The sequence below is a fragment of the Gossypium hirsutum genome, chromosome D06 (genome assembly GCF_007990345.1).
Source record: "Gossypium hirsutum isolate 1008001.06 chromosome D06, Gossypium_hirsutum_v2.1, whole genome shotgun sequence".
In the NCBI taxonomy this organism is placed as follows: Eukaryota; Viridiplantae; Streptophyta; class Magnoliopsida; order Malvales; family Malvaceae; genus Gossypium; species Gossypium hirsutum.
The window spans coordinates 11,476,493-11,500,087 of record NC_053442.1 but is presented as its reverse complement, the minus strand read 5'-3'; the positions used below and the strand labels follow the sequence as shown (position 1 = coordinate 11,500,087).

Sequence of the window (23,595 nt, the reverse complement as noted above, 5' to 3'; positions counted from 1 at the left end):
AATATAATTTAATAAAAATATATAATTTAATAAAATTCTTAATATTAAATATTCTTATATGAATTTACTAAAATCATAATATATAATACTATAATACTATAAAATCATAATATATTTTTGTAAATTCATATGTATTTATATATCTTTATTATTTTGTGTTTTTTTTTTCTGTTTTTTCTTGAGATTTTCTGTTTATTTTGTATTTTATTTTTGGGAATTTTATATATTTTTCTGATTTTTAATAATTTTTAGACTTTGGAAAAATTTACTGTATTTTTTATTTTTCACCTACTTTCTGAATAGAAGAAATCACATGGAACAACTAAACAAATTCTTTAAAAAGAATTTATTCCCTTTTTTTTATGTATATTTGTTCTTGGTGGCTAAATTCTATTCCAACTGTTCACATGTTTTTCATGCCTCACTCAGTTTCTTTGTACAACAGCAATACATAGGACAGATGCATTTAGAAGCAAAATTTATACTAAAAGTAGAATTTGGATGCTATAGAATAGATGCCAAAAGATTTACAATTGTAGGTTTTTCACTTCTCTTGAATCTGAAAACACTTGCAAGCAATCAGGATTTTGAACTTTGCAGAAAAGCTCACCAATCTCACAAATAATTTACAAAGTAATGGAACTGGCATAAAAACACACACACACACATCTTGTTGTCCGTATTTGCAGTCCGGAACGGCCAACAAATCGAGCAAATCCTGAACCAAAAACCTTTCTCATTCTTTGGTGGTGCGGCCTTCGTATCCCTCTTGGCAACGAGATCAGCCATGAACTCAACAACAGCCTAATGTAGAAAGAAGTTGAATGAGTTAGTAGCTCATAAGAAACCAAATAGGAAATGTCCCAGCAAGTTAAATTTGTAGCCAGATTAGCATTACCTGATCACCGAAATTGATTACTTCTCTTGGTGGAACTTCCAAGGGAGTCTCATCAGCTCGGAAAACTCTCAATTTTGACAATAATCTATGTAATATTAAGAAAACAGAATCAAGGATTAGCATTCATACTGGGTGACTAATTGAGCTACACTAGCATGCTGCTTGACTAATCTACAAAAGGCATTTACAGTTAAATTCAAGGTCGTTTCTTTCTCCTGCAAAGACAATATAAACATCACTGAAAATCAATATGGTACATAAAAGAGTGCTAGGAATTAAAATATAGATGAGAAAGAAACTTTTCAGAATTCGATGATCGGAACTCTTCCCAGAATCTCTTGAAGTCCACTTCCAATTCATGTTTATCTCTGTTGTTACAAGAAGAAATAAAAGTAGAGTCGCTTAAAAGAAATGTCTCATCCATACATAGAGCAAAAGAAAGGGAGGCAGAGAAAATAAGGCACTTCGCCATAGTTTTTAAGTTTAGAAATGTATTACAAACAAATGGAAACAAGCAAACATAAAATCAAATCTAGTCACTTAAATTACAATAAAACAGACGGGAATTATGAGTATAATCATATGACTAGATATTGCAAAATGACAAAAATAAAAGTATGGTACAATAAGTAAAAGTTGAAACCTAATTTTAAACATCAAATATTTTGTCTCATATCCAACACATTAGCACAACGGATTAACAAAAGGCATTAGCTTTCCATTTTGCACTGTCACAAATTTTCCATAGAGGGAAAAAAGAATAGGGGAAATTTCAGAACTTGATTGTAACTAAAAAGGATTCCAACATTTGTTATCCCCGTTACATATGAAGAATATAGAACATGGCATAGCTACATTTTCACTCTTTCCAAATTATACAATCAAACAATACATACACACACAGACATGCATCAAATTCTAACCGTATACAACTTGACAGTTTCACATCTCTGAATAGTTCATGAGTTTCAACCAAAGGATTACAGAAGTTGCAGTAAAAGACAGTGATTGTTTTTTTTATTGCTTCTAACTACATTATGGTCTCAAGAAAATGCAAACCTCAAATGGAGGGGAAAACAAGTGCAAGTGACCATAAATAGCTATGCATTTCAATGCTCAATTAGATAACCAACAATAAAAAGTCCATGTTTGACTGAAATTGAGAACCACTGCCATATAAGGATATCTGCACAATCAGGAAACAAATTGCCAAGATAATGAGAAATTTCTTAAGAGGGGCCATTCAAATATTTCTGTTTCAGTAATGAATGTTCACCATTTTAAATGCAGCAGTGGAATACCAGAATATTTTAAACATAAACTTGGGCTCACAAGTGAAACAACATCATAAGTTTAGGTTTTAGGTGGCTTCTTGCTTAGCGGGTGAAGCACCAAAAGAGGGATCAATGTGGATCACAATCTTTTAGAATTACTTTCTTCTAACCAGAAAAAAGGTCTTTCTACTGATAAATCACACAAAATCCTCAATATCACCAGCAACATTCTACATTAAGATCATCTTACCCACATTCCCAGTTGAATTCTCCTTCACAATACACACAAAAAGCTTCAAGAATTACTGCTAAAAGAGCAGTCAATATCTTGATTATCATCTGTTACGGAAGCATACAAATCTATTAAAAAAGGAAACCAACAACAAAATAAAAAATAAGTATTTCATTTTCTTCAAGCTAAAGAGAACTTACATATTGAACAATGCCGAACTTGACAACTTGGTAAAACCATCGACCAAGTTTCCATGGTTTTAGGAAATATTTCATAGGAAATGGGTGTTTAAAAAGGAGAACAATATTAACGCCGAAAAATGAAAAGCATTAGAAAATAAAAGGGAGAAGAACAACGCAAAATGAAATAAACATAATTTAGGTTGAAGATTCACCTACTCCCTCTAGTTGATTGAGAAGCATGATTCAGGAAGACGGCTGTATCTTCTTTACCAGTTCCCAGGGACACAACAGTAAAAACTTCACCAGTTTTGCCGGTGGAGAGGAACGGAAAACATGAGATGGAGGGTGCTTTCTGATCGGTGTTCTAAGTCCAATTGTGACGCCAAAGAGAGGTAAAAAAGAGAAGGAGAAGACGGCGAGGAGAGTGGAGAAGAAAGGTAGAAGGAAGAAACAAAAGACGGTGAATTTTGGGTAAGACAGAAGCGTGAATCGGACGGTAAAACAGGGACCAAAACTGAGCGCAAGGAAGGGATTAAAAATCGGTGGATTTTGAGGATTACATTAATGTAATAGACCGTATTAGGCCAATACACTCAACCAAACAATATCTTGAGTGGGGCCCACGATTAGGGGTGTAATGGCTATGCCAATACACCCAACCAAACATGGTGTTATGTTGATATTTTTTTTTCATTCTTTTATGCTGAAATTTTAATTAATTTCTTTTTGCAATTATTTCGTTGATTTTTAAAGTTTGCATTTGAATTAAAAAAGGATAAACTATTAAAATAGTTAATTTTGTTTACTTCAGGTTACATTTTAATAATTTATGTTTGAAATGTTACGTTTTAATCATTTACATTATTGTTTTATTATAAAATAGTCACTCTACCGTTAAGATCTGTTACCTTCTAAACGAACGTTCAATGTGACAGTTAAAAATGGCTTTAAATGACAACATTAGACTACCATTTAGGAGGTAATATATCTTAAAGGTAGAATAACTATTTCGTAACAAAATAATAATATGAATAACTAAAACAAAATTTTTCATACATAAATGACTAATTTGTAAATTGAGATAAATAAAAGTGATTATTTTGATAATTTACCTTAGCCTATTAAACACTAAAACACGTTACCAACATCGGACGCTCTCCAGCCAACAAACATTATCAATGTACAAAGGTACAACTTCAATGTGCAGTAGATACATGTTAAATTGCACAATTATATCCATGGCTTAACATTCTTTTTTTTCCTTCTGTTGCTTTCACTGTCAGAAACAATGATCGGAGACGTAGAGAAAATGTTGGCGGTAGGCCTGATCTGGGGCGCCACTAACGCCGCAATGCGCCGTGGCGCACTCCTTTGGGACCGATATCTCAAGTCCACTCCAAACTCAGGCGACCCACCTCGCAAATTCGACCAAAAGCTCCTCAATTCCTTATCCAATTGGCTAACCCTCCTTTTGTTTTGGCAATATTCGATCCCTTTCTTCATCAACCTCTCCGCCTCCGCCACCTTTTTCGCTATCTTAGGCCAGGCTCCGATTTCGCTCGCCGTCCCCGTCACCAACGCGACCACGTTTGCTGCCACCGCCGTTTTTGGAATCCTATTGGGTGAGGAGACCCGGATCGGTCATGCTCTGTTGGGTACGGGTTTTATTGTTTTGGGTGTTTCGCTTTGTATCACGTGATCTGCATGTGCTTTTCCTTTAGGCCTGTTCTGTTATTGCATTTGGTTGAACACTAAGAGTCATTATTTATTTTACCTTTCCTTTTTGAAGCAAAATCTAGAGCTCAAATATTCATTTGGATGCTAAAGCAAATGAGAATACTGAAAATTAAATTATAAATGTACATGGATACAATGTTGCTTTCATGTGCAATAATCCTATTGAGAATAGTTTTATTCAATCTTCTTTCCTGTGTAAAAATTATTGATGAATGGAATAGAACACAATGAACCGCACAAAATTTACTCAATCAAAATAGTAGGGAAAAAAGCAAACAGAATTTCTGGGATGCATCAAAATTATTGTTGGGTTTATGTAGTAGGAAAAGAAATGGAATTCAAGAACTTTTCAGTCCTTTTAGAATGTAGATGAGGGTCTCTTCATATTGATTGATTGCTGATGATGAGTTAGAACTGCTGTTTAAAACATTCAGGAGGAATCTGTCCATTGAATCTTTTAGTATCTTTGCAGTAGTCATAGATCATGAAGTTTTGTCTGACCCAATTCAATTGACCCATTTGGCTACTGCTCAACTGACTGAAACTAGGGGAAGTCCACCAGTTAGCTGGGGATTTGGTGGCACATTGATTGATACTCACTGGCCCATCCCACTTGCAAGCTCTTGCCCTGAACCTGCGGAATCGGGCAATGAAAGGTGAACTGTTCCAGTCAATCTTGACTAGCCCACCTCTTGTTGCCCAATTGTCCGCATTCCATAAACTGGGAAAGGCAATGCCGTCCTATTTGTAGATATTTGTAGATGATATTTGCAGATATTTCGATTAGATATTTATAGATTCGGACATAATACAAATTTAGAGTGGATATATTTATTATTTGAATCTGTTTTATTTTTTAAAATTTCTATTTGGAGAATACTTTTATACAACTTTAGTAAATTTTTATTAGTGCACATAATAAAATAATTCAAATTTTGTAGCAAATTTACGAATTTAGATTCGGGTTTTACAAAAATTATAGATATCATACTCTTTGTCATCCTCATGTAGGTTTGATAATCAAATTTTTTGAAAGTTTTACTAATACAAATATAGTACATTCACAAGCACAAATGTATGTTTAACCAACTATAGTGTAGAATCACTCAAAACAAAGTACAACATACCAACTATAATCTAAAATCACTCAATACAAAGTACAATGGGCGAATAACCAACAAGCACCAGACAAAATCTACACATGATCTACGCACAATGTAAGATTGAAGAGCCACACATGCCCAATTGCATATGATAGAACTCAAACTTTGGTACTCAAGACCTCAAGTCTCAACTTTTGCCAACAATAACAGGGCTTCATTGGTAGATTTGATAATCAAATTTAAATATATAACTAATTTTTTTAGAAGAAATATATGTTAATTATTTACCTATAGTAATTATGAAATGATAATACAAATTTCTTTTACAAGGAAAAGTGTTTCTCATCCTTACAAAAAAAAAGTCCGTGGGCCGCAAAATCACCATAGGGCTTAGATCAAAGCAAGCAACAATGTTGTTTATTTTCTTGTTATGGGGTAGAGAATCATAGTAGAGGCCTGTGTAGTTGCAAATATTAGATCCAACCTCAATTTACAAGAGTCAACTTGTTTACGAGCCTGTAAAGATACGAATGAATGATCAATTTTAGCATCCAAATTTCACCATCACATATCGTACCCAACTGTAATATTGTAACCATATTATATGTCTGTGTAAATTTGAAACATTTGTAATAACTTTTAGATGTCATTATTCTATATTTTATATAAAACCGGCTCTTAAAATAGCCTTTAGGAGGTAACAGGGGCATTTTAGATAACATCAAAAAGTATTAAGAGTACTTTAGGTTTTATAAAAAAATAATAGGGATAATTTAAACATTAAAACTAAAATAAGGACAATTCAAATGTTTTGTCAAAAGTTTATTTATTTATAATTTTTAAATTATTTTTCATTAAATATGTAATTATATGCTATAGGTATATTAAATTGAAAATATTTTACTTTTTTTATTATCTAGATACGTGTATATATATAAAATATAAAATAGTTTTTTTATTAAATATTATTTATTTATTGAAATAATATACTGATTTAATAAATGTAATTCACAAATAAGTTATAATTATTTGTTTTAAATTTGATTTATATAAAGCATTTCTTATTCCCTCTTAATCCTTTAGGTTTAATAAGCTAAAACAACAAAAAATATGAGTCTGCTATTTTAGCACGGTTCTATCTGCCGCCGCTGGCACGATTTTTAGGGTTTTTGTTCGTTTCTGGGGTTTTTTCTTTTATTTTTGCTTGATTCTCTTCGGAGTGTCAAGGATACCTCCACTCTATTAATTGGTTGATGTGAAGCGCTATCTCTGATTCTATTTCCCTGCAATTATGGAGACTGAATTAGCACAATTATCGATTAATGAAGAGGAAGAAGAAATTTTGCAGATCCAAGGTGATCAAAGGTTACAAACAGAGGTTGGAGATTATCAGCTTGTGGGTTGTTTCTTGACAGGAAGTATCATAAATTTTTCGGCTTTGAAGAGTACCTTAGCAAATTTATGGCATCCAGTCTGTGGGGTGCAGATACGAGATCTGGGGGAAAAAAGGTATCTTTTCAAATTTTTTCATAGCATGGATATGGAGAGAGTTTTGAAGGGTCTCCCGTGAACTTTTAACAATCATTTACTTATTTTAAGCAAGTTGAGAAGAGGTGAAGATCCGCTAAGAATTCCTTTAGTTCATGTGCCGTTTTGGGTACAAATTCATGAGGTTCCAATTGGTTTATTCTCTGAGATTTTAGCGAGGCATTTTGGGAACTTTATTGGAAATTTTCTGGAATATGATGTTCAGATTTGGGCAAAGAAAATCGTAATTTTATGAGAGTTAGGGTGCAGATTGATGTTAGGAAGCCACTAAGAAGAAAGAAGCAGGTTATGTCCAATGGAGTATGCTCGTATGTAAAGTTCAAATATGAACGATTATCACTATTCTGTTTTTTCTGTGGTCGTTTGGGACACAATGACTTATTGTGAGACAAAAATGATGATGGGAACAGATCTTTCAGTTATGGGTTGGGATTTAACTTTGCGCGCTCCATCTCATAGAGCTCTTTCACTGAGTAGTATTTGGCTACGAGAAGAAGGGGAGGGAGATAGTGTAGGATGTTGGAGGGAGAATAAATCAAGGAGGCTGAGCCAAAGGTTTGGGGATTCAAATGGAAGTATGCAGGAAATAATTGATCCTATTTTGGGGTTTAGTTTAGAAGGGAAAGGATCAATTATGAATAAACAGAAAGAAAAAGCGTGGACGAATGTGTTAATGGATCATGATCTGGAAGATGAAGCTGTGATGGGGGAAGAGGGGAAAAAACAAAATAGGGGTGAGATGGAGGGTCAAAATTGTTCATCATCGGCAGCTACCAAGAGGGTAGCCGACCGGGCACAATGAAAATCATTAGCTGGAACATCCGTGGTCTGGGGAGTCAGCGGACGATTAGAAGACTTCGGTATTTACTGAAGATGAAAGCTCCCCAAATAGTCTTCTTTATGGAGACAAAACTTAGCACTAGGCGGATGGAATTTGTGCGGAGGAGATGTTGGTTTCTAAATGGTATTGAAGTTGAATCTGAAGGTACAAGGAGAGGATTATGTTTAGCATGGAGAACTGATGTGGATATAATTCTTCGCAGTTATTCTAAGAGACATATTGATGTGGTTGTTGAAGATATTGAAAAAGGAGTAAAGTGGAGGCTTACGGGATTTTATGGATCTCCATATGTACAGGATAAGTATGACTCGTGGGAAATTTTGAAGAGATTGGCTACAGGAGTGGATATGCCTTGGCTGGTTTGCGGAGATTTCAATGAAATCATGTATGGATTTGAAAAAAGAGGAGGTTTACCCAGAGATGAGAGAAGAATGGAATGTTTCCGAAAAACGCTTGAAGATTGTCAATTGTATGATGTAGGGTTTGAGGGCAACTGGTTCACATGGGAGAGAGGTAATCTACCAGAACCGAATATACGAGAAAGACTTGATAGAGGAGTCGCTAATTTAGGTTGGATTACGATGTTTTCAGGAGTGAAGGCCCAACACCTTATCCATATGTTTTCTGATCATTGTCCTATCCTCTTTGATACTACTGAAAATGCTATTAGAGTACAGAATAGTAACTTTAGATTTGAAGCTTGGTGGCTTATGGAGGAATCTTTCATTGATATGGTAAAAGGATTATGGCAGAAATCATCGGGGTAGCTGTTGCAGAGGTTAGAGGCGTTGAAAACAGGATTAAAGGAGTAGGCTGGGGAAACTCAAATTAAGAGGATAAGATCTAAACAGATGCTCACAAAAAAACTTGGGGAGTTGGCTGATGCTGAAAGGGATGATAAAATCTTAGCGGAGTTGATAGAGACTAGAATCAATTTGAATTTTGAGATCGAAAAAGAAGAATGCTATTGGGAGTAAAGAGCAAGAATAAATTGGTTAAAGTTTGGGGACAAAAATACAAAATTCTTTCACATTCAAGCTTCACAACGAAAGAGGAAAAATTTTATTCATAAGCTGGTGAACGAAGAAGGGAGAGAAATGGCTGTTCTGCAGGATATTGAAGAGGCTGCGCGGTGTTATTTTCAAAACCTATTCACGTCAGGAAGAAGAGGAAATAATGATTGTATACTTTCAGGGATTGAACGATGTATTCATGTGGAAGACCATCAAAATCTTACAGCACCATATACAAGGGAGGAAATTACGGAAGCAATGTTTGATACGGGACCAATGAAGCTCCAGGGGAGGATGGATTTCCAGCGATTTTCTACCAGAAATGTTATGTTGGCAGATTGTGGGAGAAGACGTCATATCCTTTTGCATCCAGATATTGAATGGTGATATGGAGGTTAGTCAAATAAATTCTACAAATATTGTTCTCATACCTAAAGTTAAAAGTCCTTTAACAATGACGCAATATAGGCCGATTAGTCTTTGCAATGTACTTTATAAAATTATTGCGAAAGTAATAGCTAGTAGACTTTGAAAGGTTATTGGAAAATGTATCGACGAGGCACAAAGTGCTTTTGTTCCTGGTCGGTTAATTTCAGACAATGTGATGCTAGCATATGAAGTATTGCATAAATTAAAACAGATAAGATTAGGGAGAAAAGGTCTTATGGCCATTAAACTTGATATGAGTAAAGCGTATGACAAGGTTGAATGGAGTTTTATTGAAGGAATCATGATGAGAATGGGGTTTGATTTTAAATGGGTGAAGGCCATAATGAATTGTGTTTCTACCGTTTCCTACTCTGTTGTTATCAATGGACATCGCGGGGATAAATTTTTGCCAACTAGAGGCCTAAGACAAGTTGACCCTCTTAGTCCGTTTTTGTTTCTTTTATGCAGTGAGGGTTTATCGGGTTTATTGAGACAGGCAATGAGAAGAGGCACATTAAAGGGAGTACGGGTTAGTAGGAATGGGCCACAGGTTTCTCACCTTTTATTTGCTGATAATTGCATTTTGTTTGGGGAAGCAACAAGTAGGGGTGCTTGCATCTTTAAGGAAATCTTGGATGAATACAAAGTTCAATCGGGACAGTGTGTTAACTTTGAAAAATCTTCAGTTTTCTTTAGCAAAAATACATTGGAAGAGGATCGCAGGCAGGTTGTTAATTTGATGGGGGTGCGTAGATCGAGTGAACCAGAAAGATATTTAGGGCTTCCCAATATGGTGGGTCGAAGGAAGAAGGAAGCTTTTCAAGGTATGAAGGACCGATTTAAGAAATGCATCGACAATTGGAGCAATAGATTTTTATCACAAAGAGGTAAAGAAGTTTATATTAAGGCCATCCTACAGGCTATTCCAACCTACTCGATGGCTTGTTTCTTATTTCCTAGATCTCTATGTGATGAGCTAGAAAGTGTTGTTGCTAAATTCTGGTGGCAGAAAGGAAAAAGCAGAAGAGGAATTCATTGGTGCGCTTGGAAGGACCTCTGTTCATTAAAAGAAAACGGTGGAATGGGTTTTCGTAATTTTGGTCAGTTCAATGTTGCGTTATTAGCGAAGCAAGGTTGGCGCCTTATTAATTTTCCGAATTCTCTTTTAGCCAGAGTTTTAAAAGCAAAGTACTACCCGTCTTCAAGTTTCTTAAGTGCAAGGCTGGGAAATTTACCTTCTTTTACCTGGAAAAGTATCTGGGCTGCCAGGGGTCTTCTACAAAAAGGGATGTGTTGGAGAGTGTGCAGAGGGGACAGAATCTCAATATGGAAAGATTGCTGGATTCAGGGGATTGATGGAATTGATGAACAAAATAGAACAAACAGAGGTGATATTGAGTTAGTTTCGGAACTTATTGATCATTTAAACAGAGAATGGAAAGCGGGATTAGTTAATAATACCTTTCAAGAGAACATTGCTCTCGCAGAGACCGAGCATGAGGATTTCGAGGTTTGGAAAGGAGAATTATCGGGTGAGTTTTCGGTCCGCAGTGCCTATAAACTATTACAAGATGTTAATCTAGATCCTAGAAGCTATTTATTACAGACCGAAACTAAAGATTTTTACAAGAAACTATGGAATCTACAGTTGCCGTCAAAGATTGCATTTACAATATGGCGTTTCTCTTGGGATTTTATTCCAAACTTTGCTAATCTCAGATTCAGGAGAATTGTTACAAATGACAGTTGTCCCCGTTGCAGATCTGAAGTGGAAGGGAGCCTCCATGTATTTCGCGATTGTCCTATAGCAACTGAAGTATGGTATCTGTTAGATTTCTCATGGATTTTGGATAATACAAGTCAGTCTATATGGGAGTGGCTAACCTGGGTCTTCAAGAGGGGTAATAATGGCCATTGTCGTCTTTTCTGTTTTGCGTTGTGGTGGATATGGTTCTCCAGAAATCAATATATTCATGAGGGGAAAAACACAACAGGAAGGGCTTTAGTTTGTAATATCCAAAAATACATGGCAGAACAGGAAGGTTTAAAAGTTTTAAAGAATAATGAGAATATATGCAGGAGCTATGGAGTTCAGGAGGACATACCGAGAGTCAGGATCCTTTTTGATGCGGCATACGACGACAAAACTTTTCGATCAGCTTCTGGCCTGGTAGGATGGGACTTGAGGGGAAACTCAACAGTATTAAAGACAGTTATTCATAGCAATGTTCCTTCTTCTTTTGCGGCAGAAGCATATGCGTGTTTAGATGGTACAAAATTAGGGATTTCACTAAGATACCACTCAGTAAAACTTATGGGGGACTCAAGAACAGTTATAAGGAAATGTCAGGAGACTACCACAGACAAATCAGTAATCAGATCCATTATTAGAGACATTCAGAGCAAGAAATCTGACTTTCAAGAACTCATTTTTCAGTATATTCATAGATCCAAGAATTTTTGTGCCCATAGACTAGCAAAAAATGCGCTTGGAAAAGGAGAGACTACTTATCTGAGGGGAGAAGAACTGGATGGCCACACTTTTGCTTCGGTTGAAATCTGGCCAAGAAACCCAGATTGAAGATTGATACAAAGAAGAAGAAAGTATGATGGACAGCAAAGTGATGATTTAATGCGAGGCTGCTGTTGATGGAACGGTTGGTGCTTTGGAAATGACATTTCAATTAATTTCTTTGGAGTCCAACTGTGTTTGATTTGACTGGGTTAGGTCTGATTTTGATTTTTGATTTCTTTTACTGTTTCTTTTGTTCCGTTTTGTTTTGATAGAAGATGGACAGTTTTTCAATTTTTGTTTTGCTTTGTTAGGAATTGGGCCTTTGTTTGGGCCACCTGTTTTGTTTTTGTTTCCTATTCTATATAAATAAAATCCCAGTCTTATTTTCAAAAAAAAAAAGCTAAAACAATATTGGCAGTCTCTCCTCGTATATTTACAAATTATTAATTTATAATTAATAATAATTAATTTAATTGAGAAATTATTAGATATGTGATATTTAACAGTAAAAATGCTCTCTCCTAAAAAATATAAAAATTCTCTCCAACTTTTCAACTTCCTAATTGTTAAATATAAATGTTAACTTTTAATCTTTATAACTTTTCTTATCATTAATTTTTTAAAATTTAAGTTACAATTGGAAATTGTTGATTACCTTCCTTATAATTTTTTTATTCCCTTTATTTGTTATTATATTTTAGAAAACTTTTAAATTCATGAATTTTTTTAAAAAATCGACTAAGACAAATGCACCTATCAATTAATAGTATAGCTATTGTGAGCACAAATATCGTTCTCTCAAGGACTACAATTACTAATAATTATCACATTTCTATTATTTAACCGAATAATTAAAAGGATTAATTAAAACTACAATTTAACAAACTAAATTAACTATGAATGCGTAAAAAAACACGAAAATTATAAAATATCAACCGATTGGCTAAACAATATCTAGATAAGAATCTGCCTAGAACCCATCTAAAATTCTCAATCCAATTTATGCAATTTACTTCCTTAGTTTTTTTGATCCGTAGATATCCCTAACTTATGCTAATATCTCTTCCGAGCATAAAAGCAACTAACTCTAGGTTGAAATTTCTTTCTAATTAAAACCCCTATTGTTGCATTAATTCATTCTATGGATTCCCCTATTAGATTTGACTCTAATCTGATAGATTTATGTCGTTCTATTTCTAGGATGGCATGCAACTCTATTCGACTACGCAAGATCTAATCACAAGCAGGGTCTATTCAACCTCAAGCTTGTGCACATCAAACATGGATTAAAACCCTATAAATAATAACCCAAGAACAATTCAAAGTTCATAGTCGAAAATAAAGAAACTAAGATTTTATTGCATAAAACTGGAAATCAAATATTAATAGAATTCATCCTAAGGCTTATCTCCCTTAGGCATTTAGAAATTAGTTCATACTTGCAAGAAGAAACACCAAAAATACAATATAACCAATAAAATAAAAGAAATCTATGATAACTTCCTCGAAAATCAGGTTGGGATCTTCAATCTTGATAGAGAATTACTTCAAAATCAATTTCAAAGGTGTTCTTTTGGGTAATTTTCATGCTAAACTAAAACGACTGTGTTTCTCTCTTTTTATTTCCTTATATATGCCTTCTTAAAGTGCCAAAAACCTAAAAGTTAGAAATCCTTGTTAGTGTCGTACACAAACACAATGAGTTACACGTCTTGGCCACATGACTGTATGACTCATACGGCTGTGTGGAACACTGTTGATCGTGTATAGCTTCCAAACTGCTCTAATGTTCTGATTTTCACTAATTTTTCGCTCCTATTGTCCCTAAGTGCTCTATAAAGCTTCAAAATATGAATTTAAAGGATAAGGAGTATATAATTTACAATTAACACCATTTAATCACCCGAAACTGCACTAAAAATGGGGCTAAAACATGTTACTTTTGACACTTATTAAATAGCCCCAAACTTAAGTATTTGCTTGTCCTCAAGCAAAGTTCTCAATTCATATGCAAATCAACTCTCCTTCACCCATCACTTTCACTGATCATGTTTAGGAAAATTTATAGATAGTTATGCATTAAAGATTTAAACTAAAATGACAATAGAAAGCATAGACAATCCAAGCAAAAATTTTAATGTCAAAACATAGGAATCTCCCTTACCTTAATAGTTACTTGAAATTCAAACTCAACAAGGTTGAACATCCTCACTAAGATTCATTCAAAGTATTCAAAGTGTTTAAGGTTAAGTAATATGCACTCAATAGTCAAAAGAGGAATGTCATTACCATAAACTTGCTTAAAAATCAAATCTCCACTACTACAAATATAAGATGATACAAAGAGCAAGAGGTCTTTACGAAGGCTGTATGGGGCTTAGGTTAAATGTATGGAAAGGTATAAAACGCGAGTATAATCGAGAGTTGAAATGATGAGTTACCAAACTAAAAAAGTAAGATACTGAATCCAAAAACAATTAAAGACAAAAAAAGAATTGAAGTGAGCTTTTATACAAGATATGGTAATGATGATTTCAGCTCCACAAATAAGATGATGAGGTTTATAAAATTGATATTAACCTCTCAAATAAAAAAAATAAGTAAATTTTTTCTATATTTTTCATACAAAAAAATTCAGCAATACAAATGATTGAACATAGTTAGGTAACTTACCAAATCTAATCTCGACTAAAGGGAAGCAATAAAAAGTTAATTCACAAAATTAATGGGGTTTAAGGGTTAAAGTGAGTAGTTGATAAACAAATAAAAAGGAATTAGGCTCGATGGGGTTTACTAGTGGGCAATTAAAATGAGTAGGCTATTTAAAGGTTAAGTGGGTTAAATCCTAAGTGCCTCTATCATCTCAATATATCAAATCATTAATGTGGTCTTGATATGTATAACGAAAGCAAGTTCTAGAATGACAAATCTAGTTGACACACTCAAAACCAAAAATAAAATGAGCATGAAAGGATGGATGCTCTTCGGGCTCAAAAGCTCATAAAAAATTATGATTTTGATGTCAAAACTTGTAAACTTATAATTCAAGACAATTATTAGATTCATGGAGAAGATCTAAGATAATTTTTTTTGAAAACAGCTTATCAAGCTTGACTCTTTTATGTATTAAAGTATAAATAAAAAAATGCATAAAAAATCTAAAAACTATCACAAAACAAGATAAAAACAAAACTCTGGGTTTATAAAAGATAATTCGCATGTAAAAATTAATATGAGTGCGTAAGAAAACATGCAAGCAACGATTCAAGGATTGATTCGAATGAAAGCACGCATTCTTCCCCACACTTAAGATGTGCATTGTCCACAATGTACAACAAGATGAAATATAAAAAATAGCACAATTTAATTAAGCAAGAAAGGAATTGAAAAAGCTTTAAATCAGGGTGATTGTGTAGAAAAAGTGACTGGAGTGATTTGAGATCCGACATTAAGTACAATTATCAGTGCGCTATAAGAAGGAGATAGAAGAAAATAAAAATAAAGATTACAATAAAATTAACAGACAAAAGGAAATGCATTAAAAATAATAATAAAGTTGATTAAAATAAGAAAATAAGAAAAATAAAATAACTAAAATGACAATATCAAAGATCGACATCATGTGGAATATTAGGACCAAGAGGTACAGGAAAAACAGTGGGATCGGGTGTAGAGATATGAAAGTGCTGACATAACTGTTGTATATAGGCCTCGATGTGATCTTGCTATTGCTAGAGCTGGCTGATTTTTTCTGAATGTTGCTGCTAAGTATGGTAGATATTAGCGAGGGTGACAGTAGGTACAACAGTAGGAGGTTGACTAATGGTAGGAATGGTTTATGGTGGTGGTGGTGGGTCATCGTCCAAATGCTCCTCATCCTTATTTTGCTGAGTCAACTGTAGTAACATGTATTGATCATCGAAAGGCCCAAGCCAACAGGCAACCATCCTCATATGTTTCATTATAGTCAACCTTTATGATATCATGTCTTTAACTAGACTGAGAGTGTCGATTTGCACAGAGGTCTTAAAGAGGCCGAAGTATCGGGCTTGACATGTCACATATAAACCCATATAGATAGAGCCTTTTCTTTGACGTTCACTTTAATGGCGAAAACATTAGGCCAATAAGTGGGTTATATCAATCGAGTATTGCTCACGCGTACTCCATAGAAAGTACGCATCCGAAGTGCCAATTACGCTCGTACTCTTCTTCTCAAGCATTAGAGTGTAGGCCAAAATGGCGTGCATATAACGCAGAGGCGGTGGTAAAAAATGAGCCTTGAATATCGAGCAAAAAGGGGCTAGTCGATGTACGTGCCTTAGGAGGGTGGAAAACTCAGACGTAACTAATAATTTCTCAGAATATATGTCGAGATTGACTCTAAAACCCATAATACTAAGATAGCAAGTTACGCCCCCAAGTCAGAAGGAGATGGCTTAAGGTTTATCCCTTGATGATAGCACGGTCTGTAGAAAGAAGGTGAAGCAAAACTCTAAAGTAATTTCAGCATATGTCGGCTCCACGATCGTAGAGAACCATTCCCACGGTGTTGTGTCCAATAAAGTGTAAACCCGTGCAGATAAACCCACAGTTTAAAGGGCTTCCTAGTCAATATACCTACACAAGCCCAATGGTTTCTCCTTCAGGTGCTGGTATTGATCTTTATGGAAGGGATGGTCGAATGTGATGAACCGGTGTCAAGTGGTTGTGAGACGAAAGGAAGACGAGGTCTCAACAACCTTTCTTTTCTTGGACGAGATGGGTACCTTGCTTTTTCACCGTGTGTTTGATATTATGTACTTGAAATAAGATTTGACAATAAGATGTATTAGGCTACTGAAATGTTAAATGGGACAATGGTATGCAAGTTTGATGTATGGTAATGACAGTGCAATGACTAGTGAAACGGTAACTAGAATTGTACGATAAACGAAAGTCTATAGTAAGTATATGTTTTCAACAAAAATTCTCATTCAGCAATGACCATGCAAGAATCATGATGATTAGTAAAACCAAGCTAAACCTAACAATCGTTCGACAGAGTACAGTTTGGGCAATATCAACATAGACATGAAAAATCAAAAACTTAGTGCCAAAATTCATTCATTGCAACAGAAAACATTTATCGGAGACAAAGCACTAGCATACAGAAAGTTAGAGCAACATTGCCATCAGTTCAAACAAGACTATCAACTACATTAAATTAAATTGAACTCGAGTGTAAAGTAGGGAACCAAACAAGTTTAGTAGAGCGTAAAATGTAAAGCAAGTAACTAGAATTAGGCATAAAAAATATAATATACAAAAATATAAATAGAAAAGTAAAAATAATAAATAAAATAAAAATAAAAAGTAAAAAAATGGTGGAAGGGAATGGTAGAGGAACAAATGATGGTGAGTTGTTTGATGGCGAAATATACAGATGACGGCTGTGCGAAAGGGATAAGAGGTGGCAATGACGTGAGAGAATGAAAAGGTTTGTGATCAGTAGTTACATGAAGGATAGGAACAACGTAAGCATTGGTGTTAGGGGATGCTAAAATGGTGTCGAGAGGAGTTAGAGGACAATTGTGGTTGTGTGAGAGACTGGTGGATGGTTGGGAAGGAGAAGAGGAAAAATGGGGGAGAGGAGAAGGTTGGGGAAAGGGACAGGTGGTATGGTCGACGAAGGTCTGAACGACAGCGTTGAGTGATAAGGAAACAAAGAGGGGGAAACATCGATGATGAGGGAACATAGATCCTTAGGCGGTGAGATGGGGGTTGGGAAATGTCGGGGTAAATGAATGGAACGGGGAGGGGGAAAAGTGACGGTGATGAGTTGGAAAAAAACAAATACGGGGATGAAAGGGTTAGGATTGCAGGGAATAAAGATGTGACTTAGATGGTGAGTTTTCATTAGAAAGGATGCATGGCTGTGTATCCCTTTGAGCCTGTGTGGCTTGTAATATTTTCCTTTTCAGTTGTCACACAACCGTGTATCCAAGTCGTGTAGGTCACACGGCCGTGTTGCTTGACCATGTATCTCTCTGAGCTCATGTGGCTCTTAACTACCCTAATCCAATCATCACACAACCATGTATATGGTCCTTGTGGTTTCCCCAGCATCGATTTTCAATATCCACAAGGTCATGTCACTTGGTCGTGTGGGCCACATGACCGTGTATTTAGCCCGTGTGGCTCAATTATTATATATAAAAAATAAGGTCTAATAATTGAACTAAGTAATTTTAAAACTAGGAAACGAACAATTAAAACAAAAAACAATAACATAATAACAAAAAAATAAACATGCAACACAAAAAAATAGAAAACACTCAGGTTGCCTCCCAAGAAGCGCTTATTTGGAGCCTAAGCTCAACTTCTATTTTCTTGGCATTTGGTTAATTTGGATTTTGGAGTCGAAGCTTCTCTTTTTCACTATTGACATCACCACCAAGGTAGAGTTTGAGACGATGACTATTTACTTTAAATGTGCTAAAAACAAGATGTGTTACCTCTATTGTGCTTTATGGAAAGACATTTTTTACCATGAATGGGCCCGACCATTTTGACTTTAGATTTCCAGGAAATGGTCATAGCCTTGAATTGTAAATGAGAACTCGATCTCTAATTGTGAATTGCTTTGATTGCTTTAAACGTGTGTCGTGGCGTCGATTTGTTATTTCTTTATACACTCTCAAGCTTTCGTAAGCATTTATTAGCCATTCACCTAGCTCATTAAGCTGCAACATTCTCTTTTTGCCTACAAGTTTAGGATCACAGTTCATAAATTTAATGGCCCAAAATGCTTTGTGTTCGAGTTCTAATGGTAAGTGACAATCCTTCCTAAAAACAAGTCTATATGGAGAAGTTCCTATGGATGTTTCATACGCGATCCTATAACCCCATAAAGCATCGTCTAATTTTAGTGTCTAATCCTTCCTATTGGCCTCTACGTTTTTTTCTAGGATATGTTTCAATTCTTGGTTTGACACTTCAACTTGAACAGTAGTTTGAGGGTGATATGGGGTAGCTGTTCTATGATTTACACCGTATTTCACAAGGGTTTTCTCAAATTAAGCATTATAGAAATGTGTACCCCTATCACTAATGATCGCTCTAGGTGTTTCAAAATAAGAGAAATGTTTTTGCAGGAATCCCACTACCACCCTAGCATCATTAGTCTATAAATCTTGAGCTTCAACCCATTTTGACATAATCTAAGACTACTAGTATGTATTTAGTACTAAATGAGCTAGGAAACGGTCTCGTGAAATCAATACCGCAAATATAAAAAAATTCACAAGATAGCATATAAGTTTAAGGCATTTCATCACATTTGGAAATATTACCTGTCCTCTGGCATATATCACAAAGAGAAGCATACCTGTTAGCATCTTTGAATAGTGTGGGCCAATAAAAACTTGATTCAAGAACTTTGTGTGCTATTCTTACTCCACTGTAATGTCCTCTAATCGGTCCAGAGTGGAAATGCTCTAAAATTTTCTGTCCTTTTGGTACCGGAACACATCTTTTAAATACCTGATTTGCACAAACTCGAAATAGAAATGGATCCTCCCAAAAATAGCTTTTCACATCAGCAAATAATTGCTTCTTTTTATGATGAAATAAACCTTCTGGTAGAATACTAGCAACCAAGTAATTATAAATATCTACAAACTAAGGTACTTTAGATTCGATTACCGCATATAGACGCTCTCTAGGAAACCAGTCATTTATCGCCTCTTCATCAAGCTTTTCAAGATTTGGGTTCTCGAGCCATGAGAGGTGATATGTTGCAATATTCTGAGTTCCTTTCTTGTCTCTAATCTCCAAATCAAATTCTCTCAACAATAAAATCTACCTTATAAGTCTAGGTTTTGCATTCGGTTTAGTAAGAAGATAGCAAGAAGCAAAGTGATTAGTATACACAAGAATTTTAGACAATATTAAATAAGTTCTAAATTTATAAAATGTAAAAACCACTGCTAGCAATTCTTTCTCTGTAGTTGTATAATTCTCTTGTGCATCTGTCAAAGTCTTACTAGTATAATACATCGGCTAAAAGTGCTTGTGTCTTCGATGTCCAAGAATTGCACCTACTGCAAAATCACTCGCGTCACATTAGTTCAAAGGATAAATTCCAATCAAACGCAACCATAATCGGTACATTGATTAATTTTTCCTTAACAACATTAAATGCCTCTAAACATTCCTAACTGAAATTGAACGACACATCTTTTTCTAGCAAATTAGTTAAAGGCTTCGCTATTTTGGAAAAGTCTTTAATAAATCTCCTATAAAACCTAACATGTCCTAAAAAGCTTTTAATAGCCTTAACTAAATTAAGGGGAGGTAGTTTCTTGATAGTTTAAAATTTTGCTCCATCAACCTTATTCCCTTTACTAGAAATTTTATAAGCTAACACAGTACCTTCTTGAACCATAAAGTGAAAGCTTTCCTAATTAAATAGAAGATTAGTTTCCTCACATATCATTAACACTTATTTCAAAATTTGAAGGCATAGATAGAAAGAATTATTGAACACTAAGAAATTGTCCATGGATACCTCCATAGTGTCTTCAAGAAACTCATCAAAGAGTGCTAGGATGCATCGCTGAAAAGTAGTCGGTGCATTATATAATCCAAATGGAATTCTTTGGTAAGCAAATGTATTATATGGGCACGTAAATGTTGTTTTTTCCTGATCCTTGGAAGCTATCGGGATTTCAAAGTAGCCAAAAAGTCGATCTAGGAAGTAGTAGTACATATGACTAGACAACCTCTCCAACATTTGATCCACGAATGACAGAGGAAAATAGTCTTTCCTTTTAGCATATTCAGCTTCCTGTAGTCAATGAACACTCTCCACCACGTGACTATTTTTTTTGGAATCAACTCATTCTTCTCACTAGCCACAACAATCACGCCTCCTTTCTTGGGAGCAACCTGCACAAGACTTACCCAAGTATTATTAGATATAGGGTAAATAACTTCAGTATCTAGAGGTTTAATTACCTCAGCCTTTACAACTTCCTTTATGTTGGGATTTAACCTCCTTTGAGCTTGCACATATGGCTTATAATTGTCTTCCATCAAGATCTTGTGGGAGCAAAAAGAAGGACTAATCCCTCTAATGTCAGAATTCTTCCAGGCTGTAGCTATTTTATGTTCATTAAGTACGAAAGTAACTCATCCTTCTGATATAGTTTTAAGCCTGAAAATATAATCACTGGCAATGTATAATATTTTCCAAGGAAGGCATACTCCAAATGATTCGGTAGTTGTTTCAGCTCCAATTTGGGAGGTTCTTTAATAGAGGGCTTCGACTTTAATTCCTTATTCACCTCAATTGTCTCAAACTTTTGGTGTCAATATGAAGGATCACTAACGTCCAAATGACCTACCATTTCACTTTTCATAACATTGTCTCCATCATCCTCCCCACCTTGCACAATACATAGTTCCAATGTGTCTTTATGCATAATTTCTTGCAATGAATTTTTAACTGTATGATCAATAGAACCTATAAAAAAACAAGTATCATATTGCTCATTAGAAACTCTCATAGCATCATGTATTTGAAAAATGACCTCTTCATAACTTACTTTAAGCACAAGTTTACCATTACCAACATCAATGATAGCTTTAACAGTAGCTAAAAATGGTCGGCCTAAAATCATAGGTACCTCAATATCCTTATCCATATCAAGTATTAAAAAATCAACAGGGAATATAAAATTATCCACTTTAACAAGTACATCCTCAATAATATCCCTAGGATACTTAATGGATCTGTCAACTAGTTGAATACTCATCCAGGTAGATTTTGATTCTCTAAGACCAAGTTGCTTGAACATTTTATAAGGCATCAAATTTACACTAGCACCTAAATAAGCTAAGCCTTTCTCAACAGATAAACTACTAATAAAATAAGGGATAGTAAAACTCCCTGGATCCTTAAGCTTGGTAGGGAGTTTGTTCTGGAGAACGGCCAAATATTGTTCATTTAGCTCCACAGTAGACAACTTCTCTAACTTCCTTTTATTTGTCAAAATCTTCTTTAAAAATTTTGCATATTTGGACATTTGTGAAAGAGTTTCAACAAAAGAAAAGTTAATATGTAACTATTTAAAAAGTTTGAGAAATTTACTGAATTGTTCATCCATGTTGTCTTTCTTCAACTATGCTGGATATAGGATTGGTGGTTTGTACTCTCTCAGCACTGACTTTTGGTCTTTCTTGCTATCATTAACCCCTTCATCTTTCTCAATAGCTTCTTGTTTCAGTTTCTCCTCAGGTTCGGTTAAAACTGTTCCACTCCTCAAGGTGATTGTTTTCACTTGCTCTTTTGGGTTGGAAAACTTTAATTTCAATTCCATCCTTCTATTACCTTCTGTTATCTATAATTACAACAAATTCACCCCAATTTTAAAATATTTACACTTTAGTCCCTATGTTCAAAATTAACAATTTTTACTTTAAAAATTAGTCATTTTTGCACATCTAAGCATAAATTCTAACCAAATAGCACCAATTTCATCAAGCATTCATTGATGGCAACATTTATAAACTTTATCAGTTTTAGAAATTAACACACGAGTTAGCTAAATCAAGATCCTGGGATTTCAAAAATATAAAAATTATAAGAAAAGAACTAAATTGCTCTAACCAATTGAAACCTTGAAACGTTGGAAACCTAGGCCAAATGTTCTTCTTTCTTTTTCTCCTAAATCGGTATTGGGATGTTTGGAGAAGATGAAGTCTTCTCTTTCATCCCATTATCCTATTATAATTCATATGTTTTATTTAATATTAAAATTAATTTTAGTTAAAATTTTATAACATAATTTTTATGCACATGCACACACCATCCAACTTATTATCAAATGGTAAAATTACCACTTTAGGCCCCAACTCATTTACTAATTAAAAATTCTATAACAATTAAAGTTTACCATTTTTACAATTTAGTCCCTATACCTTAATTAACTATCCAATTAAGAAATTTGTCAGACCCACATTTAGTGTAATACTATAATTAGCTCGTAAATATTATTAATTAATATTTACAGACTCAATAATCAGGGAAAGAGATTTTGAAACCACTTTTCCAGCACCACTAAAAATCGAGCTGTTACAACTCTCCCACCTTAGGAACTTCCGTCCTCGAAATTTTTACCTGTAAAAAGGTTAAGGCACTGTGATTATCATGGTTCGTCCGATTCTCTAATAGTTTTTTTGATACTATGTCGACATCATAATATTGTTACTAATGGCACTCGATTACTTCTTAGTTCTTTAACTTCCCGATTACTTCTTAGTTATTTAACTTCCCGAGTCACTATTCTAATTAGTACTTCACTGTATATCAGATCAGGTTGTAACTTCATCTCATCAGGGAATAACACGTAAGATTTTATTTCAAATTCTGGTAGTAGCACTAATCAATGTACAATAGTCTTGGTTCTTTCAACAACTCTAGTCATCTACGCTATCTCAAATTCAACTCTGGAATTTCTGTTAACATAAATTTCAACTGTTCGAAGCTCTGACAGCATTTATCTAACCAAACAAAGTAGACATTTTTCTGTAACTTTTTTGTCAACAGTGGAGCTATTATTAAGAAGTCTGTGCCAAATCATCTGTAACATCCAGTAAGTCCCAAAAAACTATGTACCCATATAATATTTTTTAGAGATTTTCAGTTCACAAATGCTGAAATTTTATTCAGATCAATACAAATACTTTCAGCCAATATTACATATATCAGAAAATCTACTTCTCGAAGCCGATATTCACATTTATTGAACTTTGCATACCACTGATTCTCTCACGACA

At 34.6% G+C, this 23,595-nt stretch overlaps 2 protein-coding genes and 1 long non-coding RNA gene across 20 annotated transcripts; 1 reads left to right on the top strand and 2 right to left on the bottom strand.

Moving 5' to 3' along the window:
* Positions 1-478: 478 nt before the first annotated feature.
* On the bottom strand, positions 479-3,217 carry LOC107901260 (uncharacterized). Of its 16 annotated transcripts, none has more exons than XR_005914682.1 (6): positions 2,605-3,217; positions 2,423-2,511; positions 1,958-2,084; positions 1,087-1,266; positions 899-983; positions 479-804 (listed from the first exon to the last, which is right to left on the bottom strand). XR_005914682.1 is itself a non-coding variant. In XM_041095670.1 (5 exons), the coding sequence occupies exons 3-5, from the start codon at positions 1,368-1,370 to the stop codon at positions 616-618; spliced, it is 447 nt and encodes a 148-aa protein (XP_040951604.1). In that variant the 5' UTR covers positions 1,371-2,084; positions 2,423-2,511; positions 2,605-3,162; the 3' UTR covers positions 479-615. The 16 variants fall into 16 exon arrangements, 4 of the variants coding, with proteins under 4 accessions (XP_040951604.1, XP_040951603.1, XP_016682678.2 ...); XR_005914684.1 differs by having other exon boundaries at positions 1,087-1,113; positions 1,198-1,266; positions 1,958-2,511; positions 2,605-3,162; XR_005914683.1 differs by lacking the exon at positions 1,958-2,084 and having other exon boundaries at positions 1,087-1,113; positions 1,198-1,266; positions 2,605-3,162.
* A 468-nt stretch (positions 3,218-3,685) lies between these two features.
* On the top strand, positions 3,686-4,574 carry LOC107901259 (transmembrane protein 234 homolog). The gene is made up of 2 exons (XM_016827188.2): positions 3,686-3,774; positions 3,870-4,574. Exons 1-2 carry the CDS (start codon positions 3,765-3,767, stop codon positions 4,283-4,285), a joined length of 426 nt encoding a protein of 141 aa, XP_016682677.1. The 5' UTR covers positions 3,686-3,764; the 3' UTR covers positions 4,286-4,574.
* Positions 4,575-5,672: 1,098 nt separating this feature from the next.
* On the bottom strand, positions 5,673-11,580 carry LOC121218474 (uncharacterized). 3 transcript variants are annotated; one of them, XR_005914667.1, is made up of 6 exons: positions 11,363-11,580; positions 11,142-11,210; positions 10,719-11,068; positions 10,493-10,595; positions 6,659-6,709; positions 5,673-5,942 (listed from the first exon to the last, which is right to left on the bottom strand). It is a non-coding gene; the product is annotated as an uncharacterized lncRNA (long non-coding RNA). The 3 variants fall into 3 exon arrangements; XR_005914666.1 differs by lacking the exon at positions 11,363-11,580 and having other exon boundaries at positions 11,142-11,328; XR_005914668.1 differs by lacking the exon at positions 5,673-5,942 and having other exon boundaries at positions 6,444-6,709.
* Positions 11,581-23,595: the final 12,015 nt, after the last annotated feature.